The sequence below is a fragment of the Sinocyclocheilus grahami genome, unplaced genomic scaffold (genome assembly GCF_001515645.1).
Source record: "Sinocyclocheilus grahami isolate Dianchi unplaced genomic scaffold, SAMN03320097.WGS_v1.1 scaffold840.1, whole genome shotgun sequence".
In the NCBI taxonomy this organism is placed as follows: domain Eukaryota; kingdom Metazoa; phylum Chordata; class Actinopteri; order Cypriniformes; family Cyprinidae; genus Sinocyclocheilus; species Sinocyclocheilus grahami.
This window is the reverse complement of record NW_015506019.1, coordinates 211,635-223,925: the sequence shown is the minus strand read 5'-3', so window position 1 is coordinate 223,925 and position 12,291 is coordinate 211,635. Positions and strand designations below refer to the sequence as shown.

Genomic DNA, 12,291 nt, shown 5'->3' with positions numbered 1-12,291 from the left:
ATTTTCAGCATCATTACTCCAGTCTTCAGTGTCACATGATCCTTCAGAAATCATTCTAATATGCTGATTTGCTGATTATCAATATTTAAAACCGTTGAGTAATTTTTTTTTTCAGGATTCTTTGATGAATAGAAAGATCCAAAGATCAGCATTTATCTGAAATAAAAAGCTTTTGTAACATTATAAACTATTCCATTCAGTATCATTTTTATAATTTTTTTGGGAAAGAAATTAATACTTTTATTTAGCAAGGATGCTTAAAATTGATCAAAAGTGATGATAAAGGCATTTATAATGTTACAAAAGATTTCTATTTCAGATAAATAGTGTTCATATCGATATCGGAATTATATCGTATCGACCGAAATTAAGAAATATATTGTGATATCAATTTTGGCCATATCGTCCAGCCCTATTTACCCCACATACACACGACCGGAAGCAGCGGAAGCGGTCGACTGTGTCATAATAAAAGCTCCGCTGCTTTCGAGCCATGTGTCTCGCTCATTCAGCGGCCTCGTTTCGGTTCGACGGCTTTCAGCCTCACCCTGCTTCATTCTACTACGTTAATAAATCATTAGCTCATCCATGAACATGATTTCTGCCCGAGCCCCATCGAATTGCATCGGCTGTGGGGATGAAGACGACAACGACACAGCTTCGCCTCTTTTTTTTAATTTTTTTTAATTTTTTGAATACGCGCCCTCCAGTGGCGAAAATTACATATTGTGCCTTTAAATTTCATTTTATAATTTTATAACTCTTTATAAAAAGTTCTAATATAAGACATCAGATGTTAATTTGATTAACTGTACAACCCTACTCTTTGCTTTTAGTAACATATTTATGCGATTCTGCTTTACAGTAAATTATTAAAGACTGGATGTCAAGATTCTGTCTAGGGATGTTCATTTTAACCGTTTAACCGACCGTAAGAATTTTGACCAATTAATACAATCAGTTAAACGGTTTAAAAAGTAATTTAATTATAAATTTTTTTCAGTAATTTATCAAAATATTTAAAATGGTTTGTTGCATTGTTAAAATACGCTACACGTATAAAAAAAAACAACGTGTTTTTTAGGGGGGAAAAACATAAGTCGCATTTTATTATTTCATTCAGAAATAGGCCTAATGCCGACGCGAAATGTTTACAAACATTATAATAAACACTGTAAACATAGCTACGCTATTTTAGTTCCCCTCACTCCACAACTAATCCTTTCAATTAACAGTATTTAGAAAATATAAAAAGCTATGGCAATATAAACGCCAAGCCAAAACAAATTCATTTAGGCTAAAACGAAACTGAAACCAACGTTGGGTCTCTCATTCCACACAAAATCAAATGTTTCTGTATTCGCGATGTATTTGAATGGCAAATTATTATTTATGTACGTACTTCACTCGCATTCCAATATCCACGTAAAACAAAATGTTTTGCATAACATCAAGGCGGTACTGTGATAAAACTTAACAGTACAGATTTTACTACATAGTTTTTTCCCCATGTTTGACTGACTATTTTATAATGACAATTAACAGACTGCATTGTCAAGGTAGCAATGCTTAACTGAGTGCGCGCATGCGGCGCCAGCGCAATCCCTTGAATTTTTTCCTTCTAACAGTGGAAGAAACTACTCCTTTTAGTCCTAAAGATAATCGGAATTGTAAAAGGTTTGCCTTATATATATATATATATATAGCCTAGCTTTATGTTTTTCTCCGCTCGCAGAAGCACTGCAGGTGCAAGATGTGATATAAAGACCATGTGAATCCTCATGTTCTGTTGTTTGCTGCTTTTTGCGCATGTAAAATTAATCCCCGGGAAACAAATGTTAGTATTTTTTTAATGGGTCACAGACACTTATCCTTTCTAATTTTCAAATAAGCTTGTCGGTTAACGGTTAACAATCGGTTAACGAGCGTAGGTTGTCGGTTAGGAAAAATAACCCGAAATGAACATCCCTAATTCTGTCTGTTATCCACATTACGAAAATCCTAGGGCTGAGTAACAAAAGGAGAAAAACAGTCTTCAAGTAGAGGTCTGCATGGGCTTTAAAGTGAAGCCCGAACCCGGCCCGTACCCGAGATCGTCTGACCAGACCCGAGCACCACAGTTAAATTTAGAGCCTGAACCAGAAATCTTTCCCCCCACCCCCAACGAATAGCCAATTTTAAAAAATGCTGTATTTCACGATTGCATGCAACGGTCAGTAAGCAAATACATGTAAAGACACAGAATCATTAAGGCTCGGCCAGTTCACAAGGCAAAAGATAAAACACTTACCAGTTATGAAAGTTTACGAACATCAGGTGCAGCAGTCACATAAATTCTGCCGAGAGAATGGTTGTTTATGAAAAGACGATAATTCTTCCATCGTGCAAATTATGGTCATTTTTTTTCGTCAGTTAAGGCTCGTTAGCATTCGGCCTGCTTTAAATCAGACACAGAGATGCAGTGCGGTAAGATTGCATTTATTTGAATTATATAATTTCATTTATTTGAATTAGCGCACGCGCACGAGAGAGAGAGATGAAAGTTGCGTGTGTGAACCTGCGTCTCTCTCTACAAGCAATGAGGCTTAGTTTCCTTCAAAAACAGCGATTTTACCCCCTCATTGCAGAGAAATATAACGTTGCGAGTCAGTATTTTATGGACGATCGTTTCGTGAACCTAGGAGAGGAGGTATTTCTGACTTTGCTATGACAATCTGGTGCTTCTGAATCAGCTACTGTTTTGTTATTAGTTTAAGTATTTGCTATTGACTGTTCAAATGTTGAGTTTTGCGCATCATGTGTGTGCGCGTGTGTGTGCGCGAGCGAGCGAGAGAGAGACACATCACAGTGGAGTTAGGTGTCTTAACCGTGGCTTGTGTACAGCAAACACATTCATCACTGTGTCTGTCACGCGACTCTGTTCCCCTTTTTGGTTCTGTCTTTACATTTATTTTGAAAGATGAAGCTCGCGATTATGGTAAGGGGCGTTACATTTCCGACGAGTGCTTGCGGTGTTCGGCCAATCACAATGCACTGGGTCAGCTGGCCAATCAGAGCAGACTGCGCTTGTCAGAAGGAGGGACTTTGTAGAAAACAAAGCGTTTTGAGAGAGGCGGGGCAGAGAGGGCTTACAATAATGTACAGTCTTTTAAAAAATAATGTGTTTTTTGAACATTAAAGCATGTCAACATATTCTGTTACACCAAATACACAAAATAATGATCTTTAGAAAAGCATCATATGACCCTTTTAACCCCGAGCCTGACCCCGAAGCTATTCATTAAACATTAACCCGAACCCGACCCGAAACCCGAAAGTATTTCGGGACCCGTCAGGCTCAGGTAGCAGACCTCATTCTTCAAGTGATAATTATAGGAAAACAGCTCTCTTAGGAATAACACACTATCCATCAAGTTCTTTCTACAATAGTAAGGACACAAACTATTTTAAGAATGTACTGTGAGTGCACCTCCTAACTTGTGTTTGTCTTGACAATTGTCATTTGTAAAAAGTCACAAAAGACAATCTGGCTACCCGAACCCGACCCGAAACCCGAAAGTATTTCGGGACCCGTCAGGCTCAGGTAGCAGACCTCATTCTTCAAGTGATAATTATAGGAAAACAGCTCTCTTAGGAATAACACACTATCCATCAAGTTCTTTCTACAATAGTAAGGACACAAACTATTTTAAGAATGTACTGTGAGTGCACCTCCTAACTTGTGTTTGTCTTGACAATTGTCATTTGTAAAAAGTCACAAAAGACAATCTAGCTATACAACTAAAGACGAAAAATTGTCACTGAGCAGCACAGAGGCATTTCAAAAGCAAATATCCACCCACTCTAGAGCAGTACAGATTCAATTATATTATACTTTTTGTGCCACAATTTGTGTATATTTATATTTTCTACAGTAGGTCATCTAAATAAGCAAACACACACATTTACTATATATATATATATATATATATATATATAGAGAGAGAGAGAGAGAGAGAGAGAGAAATTTTCAAGACCCAATGTAACAACTACACCCTTAAAATTCCCTTTAATCTGTATTCAAACACACGGTGACAGAATGTCTCAGCTCTTTGTCAACATATGACATCTGATACTAAAGACGGAACAGGGACAGACATATATTGACAGGAGGAGGTCTGTGTGTGCAGTTCAACCACTGAATATGCTAAATGGTATGACAGCAGCATTGAGAGTAAAGGCCTGTTCACACCAAGAACTAAAACTAGATAACTATGTTAGTCCACACCAACGGACGTTATCGTCTGTTTATTCCAAGCACTTGGAATAAACAGGATTGCTTTTGATTGGCTGTCAATGTTTGCATTGTTCATCAGCTGGAAAAAATCGTTCTAAAAAGTGATTTCAACGATATCGTTTCTCTGTGCCTTTATCGTTATAGCTGTGGTGTGGACTCTGCTATTCTTTAATATTGAGAACGATTTTTAGAACTATATCTTTATTGCTATCTTTACAGTTATCGTCCTTGGTGTGAACAGGTCTTAACACTGGTTTCTTCTGAGGAGAGGACGAAGATGTAGGTCTTAAAGAGTCATTAACTGTACCTGCTTGCCGTACAGGCAAATCCAACTGTTCAGACATGGTCACCTGCAGTAGTGTAGACAAAAAGTGCACCTGGGTATGGCCCTGTGGAGTGAACAAACAAAAAAAAATACATTTGTGAGAAATGCAGTTTGGGGTTTGGGTTCTGTATACATGAATTACCATTCAGGTGTAAAAGTGGTTCAGGTTGCATGAAAATTACGTTTGTGATAGGAAATATTCAGTATAAAAACTATCCAAATACAACTGTTGTTCTTATATTAACTGCTAGGGTGGATGGTTTACAAACAGAGTTGTATTGCTTCACTGGATGAACCGAAACAGCATTTCAGGGAACTCCTTGAAAGTTATCTTCCAAATAAACACCACATCTGCTTCTGGCCTCTGATAGCAAACCCCATAAACATACAAAATGAACTAGTCAGCGAAGATTTCTGTGGAAAGAACCACTGACATTTAGCCAACTTGAAGCGTCACCATTTATGGCCATCTCAGTGTGTTTTCCCTCCTTTGAATATGTTCTTTCAAATACAGTGTGTCCCGAGATTAACATGTCCTGTGGTGATTCCATTGTAATAAGCTCTGAATAAATGGACACAGCTTGAAATGCCATGAGAGCATTCTCACCAGACCACCAAAGCGTCAGCACACAGGAATCCATGCCTGCTGTCCACATGGGCCGCCTGGAGCCCGGCCAGAGAGTGACTGTGTCACAAGAGCCCGCAGCAGGCATCGATCTTAGACTTCAGGGGTTCTCAACCTTTTTGACTCCTAGGCCCCCAAACTGCACGACAATTAAGTTAATAGACTAAAGGTAATTCCTAAATTAAATACTTTTTTTATTGATTCCTCTAATTCAATTTAGTATTTTGCCAAAATAAATCACGCTAGGCCCTAAGAAAATGTTTTGTTAACTATAAACACTTTTGATTAAAATTATATATTTCATGCTCTTCAATAAATAAATAAATGTAATAAATATAATTTGTAATCAAAAAACATGCCTGCTCTCTCATATATATATATATGAGAGTAAGTGCATAAAATTTCACAAAAGTGGACAAAAACAAAAGGCTTGCATAAAGGCCGATATGCTGGTATTGTCTTACTCATGCTGCTCAGGTAACAACTACCGTATATACAAAATACCGCTAAATGAGACTCGCTGGTTTCACACTACTCCTAAAACTCCTAGATACCACACAATTAGGGTTGTGATGGTGAGGAAATTTTCCCACCAGTTAATCGGCGTGTGACAACACCGGTAATACCGGTATGACCGTGGGGGCGGGGTGTTCCCTCTTTTCCTTTGCTATTAAATAGCTTGTAAAAGTGGTGTACGCATTTTACTTTCACTTTGAAATAGCGCCAATTTGGCGTAAAGCAATTGTTTGTTTGAATTTTCCCTCTTTTCCTCGCTTTCCTTCGCTTTTAAATAGCTTTAAAGTCCCGTGCGCATTTTACTTTCACTTTTGAATTAGCGGCAGTTGTCAATTGCTTGTCAATTGCTTGAATGCAACAACAAAATACAACGTCAAACTCACTTTAGCGTATATATAAAACATAGAACTTTTATTAACAAAACAAATAAAAATACACCATACTGTAGGGCAGGCTATGCCCAATATAAAATAAATAACTTACATAAAGTTTAAATAGGTATACAAAACTGGAAATAGGACAAGTAAACATGTATAATATATAACCAAATAAATAAGAAACGTAGAGCGTTTATTAGCAAAACGAGTAAGAAAGCTTGGAGGCACGGCATACACCTTGATGTCAAATAAAATAAATAAATGACACAAAGTTTAAATAAAGTAAAAATCAGCAAACAATGTGGAACCAATTAAATAAGAAACGAATGTTAAAAAAAAAACGGCAAAAGTCAACAGGCTTTTCAAAATCCTAAATATTGCCAAACTGGTGCTTTTGCATTTTGTTTCTAAACTAAATCATCCGCGATCGTCTTGTCTGTCTCACCTCACTCTTCTTGTCAGTCAGCTCGACTCACTCTCCTCACTGGAGAAATGAAATCTGATCTGTGATGCAACTGTCGTTCGGCACGCTGCATTGAGCAGCCGCGTTCAGATTTTAATTGTAGTGTCTGTTCTTTTACTGAACTAAATGATTTTTATTTCTATAAAATATCTAAACGACGGTGGGGGTCAGTGCCACGGTGGGCAAGTGACGTAACTGGTGTTGTGGCTTAACACCGGTATCACCGTCAACACAGTCTATCGCGGCAAGCCTACACACAATATAAGTTGTCTAACAACCTAATAAATATCCATTCCCGATATATGAAGCAAAAACAGACCTAGTGAAGGAAACTGAAAAGCCAGCTACCAAAAATATCTGGTCTCAAACTACCGTATTGGCCCGAATATAAGACGACCCCCCTTTCCAGATGTACCTTTTGGAAAAAGGCTTTTTAAAAAACGAATCTTGTTTTTTCTCAGTAAAACACATTTTGTCTTCAATTATTTTCATATTGCATATTTTTCCTATTTTAATTTTTGTTTTGAAAGTATGGTAAAAACTGGTAAAATGTACCAACAATCACATTAAAAAAAATATACACTTTTTGATATACCATAAAAAAAAAACAGGTAGCCCATCTGAATTAGGACATTTAGTCTATCCATCTAAAAGTAGCCTACCAAAATCTTATTAACAGTAGAAGTTCAATCTTACTGTGGTCTTCAAATCTGGGTACAGTCTTACGTTTTAAAATCACAAAGGGAGTTTGGTCCCATCAGGCTAACGTGACAGTCACGACTTCTTTTTCTTCTGTTTTTATTCACGATCTTTACAACACGCATTACATTAGTATTTCATGGCACACTCGTTTTATGCGGTTTTGGGCGCCACCTATTGTTGTGGGTGTATTATTGACATGTCAAAGTCTAGACCCTGAATATAAGACGACCACGTTTTTTCAGATGTATTTCCAAGAAAAAAAACATCGTCTTATATTCGGGACAATACGGTAATACATATCACAGAAATCAAGAGCACCAGCTCAGCTATTACTTTAGACACGAACACATGACAAGGACACTCAATTTCAGTGAATAAGAAAAATTTAATCTTCATAGTACACAACCCTGTTCGTGGAAAGTCAGCATTTTTGTAACTACTTTGTAATAAATTACATTTCGTGACAAATTTGCTCAACTCCGCAATAAAAAATACCCTTACAATCACACACTTTGGCTTTAACAAGTCATTGTTCATTTACAAACAAGTACTGTGGCGGTACCATGGTACAGCGATGGCATAATATGACCTTTTCGGGTTGGCACTTCACAGAAAACCATAGGACAAAAAACATGGCATTACCCAAGTCAACATATAGCCTATGCCCAACAAACAAGTTATTGCCATGTTTAAAAAAAACTAGGGATGCACCGATATGAAAATTTTGGCCGATACCGATATGGTGGCCGATATATCGTGCATCCCTAAAAAAAACGGCATCTACTTAAGTTAAAGTACATACTCAAAAAAGCTAAAAGTAGTGACCAGAACTTCTAAAACCACCATCTATTATGATTGTCAATAAAAGTAAACTACAATTTTTATTGCGTACATACTGATAACCAGTGTTGGGGAAAGTTACTTTTAAAAGTAATGCATTACAATATTGCGTTACTCCATAAAAAAGTAACTAATTACGCTACTTAGTTACTTTTTATGGTAAGTAATGCGTTACGTTACTTTTGCGTTACTTTTTAAATCTGGACAGGGCTTGCTTGTTTGTTTTTAAAATAAAAGTTCTATTTTTGGCAAATATAAAAGCCTTTTCTCACCAAAAGTGAAATGAATAAGCCTCAGGCTGAAGGGAAAGTAAACTTATGTCCGTACTGCAGAATGCAGAAGAAGACATTTCAACACACTTCAGCAGTAAAAAAAACACACAAATGTTCGTCTAGAGTAATTTGTGCTTATTAGTACGGTTGAACTGGATCATCGAAGGTCAGAAGCAAAGACATTGGTTAATAGAATGGCATTAAATACATAAAGCATATTTGTGTTGTTTAACATTTAATTCTTGCGGGTTTGCGTCATATTCTGAGTTGCATTATTTTTATTCATTTTGAGGAATACTGAATCAGTTTGTTTTTTGTGAGTGAGATGAATTAATGCATCATATTTATTTTAGAACTACAGTAACATCTTCTGATTTCTCTCAACGTGGCGACACCAGAGCTGTCAATCAATAAAAAATAAAGTAACTTGCGTTACTTATTTGAAAAAGTAACTCAGATATTCTCTTGTAAATTAAGAAGTAATGCGTTACTTTACTAGTTACTTGAAAAAAGTAATCTGATTACGTAACTTGCGTTATACCCCCAACACTGCTGATAACACTTAACTACAGTAAGGTTTCATTTGTTAACATCAGTTAATTACACAAGCTAACATGAACTTACAACAGTACTTCAAAACTTTACAAGTTAATTTCAACATTTCCTAACACAATTTTCATATCAAAACTTGTATGTTAACACCACGAATGCACAACTTTTTGTAACAAAGATGAATAAATTCCGTATGGAATATATTGCTCGTGTCAGCTACTGCATTAACTAATGCTAACAAATGAGACATTGCAGTGAAGCGTTACATATTCACCCAATTACCCCGATCTCACCATCTGACACATCACGGTACCTTTTAAACCTGACGCAGCTCGCTAATGTAACGTAACGGGCCCAAACAGCGGTTTTACACACGAGTACCTATCGAAATCTGTCGTCGCGTTGGTTTAACTCAAGTATGATCATCGGATATTCTGGCGAGTTAAATTGGTTAAATGGTTTACGAAGAGAGAAATGACAACAAGCCTGCTGCCTCATGTTGACACGTGAGAGACTAGCGCCTAGCATCTCAGCCGCTAGCACATTCGCGCACTCCAAATAAACCATTTCAGCACGCTCAGACGCATCAGAATTGGACCTCAAAACATAGAGACGTATGCAGACTTTTCTATTCGAACCACCTTTTCAAAGTCATGGTACATTTAAGCGCCGTATCGTCTGTTTAACACCATCACAACCATCACATTTGCGCGAACCATTATCGCGGTGACGTAGTACAGGGACACGAGCTGCTAGCGCGCGCTACAGAACGTTAACAAATACATTATCTTCGCCCTTTAATAGCTTGTCAACTCATAGTATGTGTTACTGGAGGGCTACACACCAACAAAAATGGTTTCGAAATACATTTTTAACAGATTTACTAGCGGCTACAGCCATCCTGCTGCGCAAGGCCCGAGGCGCACCACCATCATCATCATCCGATCACTTTACCTCGTTCAGTTGTCTCTCTGCGGCCTCACGCAAATTTGCGTCCATCGTGCCCCGAAGGGCCTCGATCAAAGAGTTGATATCCATTACAAGGTCGCGGTCTGGCTCGGATTCGGAAGGCTCAGTGATCTATGAAGTCCCGGGCGCTGCGCACATGGACGCTCGATTCTTCGGCTACCGGCGCGAAAGGAAGAGCAGTGGAGATGGGCCGGATAGATCAGCGCCAACTTCTCCACAGCGAGTTTCCGTTCCCCGGTAGGACGTGTAGGGAGTTGTAGTTTTTGTCGTTGACTCTGCGTTAGAGTCACTAGAGGTCCAAAACACCTCATGCGATACAAAAACAAATGTTACCATGGTGACTGAGGTTGTGTGTACACAATAACAATTTATTTTATGCATTGTGTTTTCTTATCCCTATCATAAATTTGTTAATATATTGGACTTAATGGGGAAAACGTATAAAAAAGATAAATATCCCAGAAAAACATTGTGTGTGTGATAAATAATTCAGAATGAGTTTTTTTGAAAATCTAAAAATGCAGAAAGTTTCCTGTGAGGGGTAGGTTTAGGTGCAGGGTTGGTGTAGGGCAATAGAAAATATGGTTTGTACGGTATAAAAACCATTACGCCTATGGAGAGTCCCCATAAACCATAAAAACAAACCTGTGTGTGTGTCTGTGTGTGTGTATAAATGGCATTCGTCAGCGTTAGCTTTCGTCAAACGTGTTAAAATAGTGGTGTGTTATGACGAAAAAGTTATTAAATGTAATAAGCATGTTTGTTGATGGACATAGGCTATACCTTGTGTTTACATATTTCTGATGTGATTTTTGCTCCTTGGCCCCCTTTACAATACAATTTTACATTAGCTTCATGTTCGCAGGACTTAGTAGAAAAAAATCTGACAAGAAAACTTGGCAGTTTGCATTTTAGCCTGCTGCCCATTATTAACTTTTTTGGGACAAGGAATTTTTCTTGGAATGTGAAATACTTATGAGACATACTTTTTCATGAGGCATGCATTTTTGTACACTTTAACTGAGCCTTTGTGACTAAAACTCTATGTTATGTGCCTTTCCCTCTAAAGTTTCTTCTCCTTATGCTATGGGCTGGAACTTGTTGTGACAGAGACCCCTCTAGACACCCCTAATTTTGTAAATGTACACCTGTTCTGACGATTTGCAGTAGGCCCTAGCCCCTTACTGCAGAACACAAGATCCAGAGGGCGGGGTTGGATCCACATCTAGGGGGTGGAGATGGGTGGGTTTAGGGATCAGGGGGTGGAGACGGGTAGGTTTAGGTATATGTAATGTCGGAGGAGTTGGATCTGGATCCAACCTCGCCCCCTGGATCTTGTGTTCTGCAGTGAGGACCATCTCACGATTTGTGCTACCCACTCAGATTGTGCTACCTCCTATTAAAAAGATAGCACAAATCGATAGCGAAAAATGCTACCTATCAGATTGTGCTACCAGCATCATATTCATGTGTCCATACCTAACCTTACCCTAAACTTACCCTTTAAACAATGCAAATATATTTTTGGTAGCACAATCTGATAGGTAGCACGTGTTCCTAGACAGCATGGGTCCTTCAAAGCTTTCAGTGTCATTTTTCTTTTCAGTCCTGTACCTTCCCAAAACTAGACCTGTATGACTCAAAGGTAGCCGTGAACTCGTTTTGGGGGAATTTTTTTTTGCTCTGTGCCCTGTGGGCACATAGTGTATGAATTGTGTTGTGAATGATGGGCACAGACTTGGGTTTTTTAGTCTCATACTATTCCATCAGTTGAAGGATGACATGACATGTTTGATATTTTGAGTAAATTTTAGAACACATTGTTTTTTGTCAATTTGTCGTGTGGCTCCAAGCAATGAGGCATTTTCAGAGTTTGCCAGTGTATGAAGCCTATAGTGTTTTAAAATATGTTCTGATTTTAAAAGTGGTCTAGTAAAGCTCTGCAGCCTTAAATCTACAGAGAGTTTGTAAAGCTGACTTTGGTTCACGCACAAATGAAATGACATGGTTGCTTTATGATGTACAACTTTAATTTAGGCTTTTATTCACATAGCCTATAAACATTATCAACGCACATACATAGAGCTTATTAAAGATGGTAAGTCAAAGCGCAGATATGCTTGCGTGACACATCAGACCTGTAAAATTATTTCCCTGTGTGCCAAGGGCCTGAAATCGGAGTACATTTGTGAGATGAAGTTCTTTCAGTGTTATCAAGTTTCATTGAGCTGCAGCAATTCTGGTGTGTGTGAAGCCCAAAAAGGCTCTTTGGAAAGAAAAGCTCTTGGGTCCCTTCATCTCGTGACAGGGGGCTGAAGCACAGGAATCTGTTGGATTCAGGAATCCAATAGATTCACAGCGCTGGAGTTGCAGT

At 38.1% G+C, this 12,291-nt stretch overlaps 1 protein-coding gene across 1 annotated transcript in view; it reads right to left on the bottom strand.

Annotated features, from left to right (window-relative positions):
• Positions 1-10,150, bottom strand: part of ipo7 (importin 7) — a 34,504-nt gene extending 24,354 nt beyond the window's left edge. The window contains exons 1-2 of the mRNA XM_016247525.1: positions 9,903-10,150; positions 4,584-4,665 (exon numbers count right to left, since the gene is read on the bottom strand). Coding sequence (XP_016103011.1) covers positions 4,584-4,665; positions 9,903-9,986 — 166 coding nt within the window. The 5' untranslated portion in view covers positions 9,987-10,150. The remainder of the gene's footprint in view (positions 1-4,583; positions 4,666-9,902) is intronic.
• Positions 10,151-12,291: the final 2,141 nt, after the last annotated feature.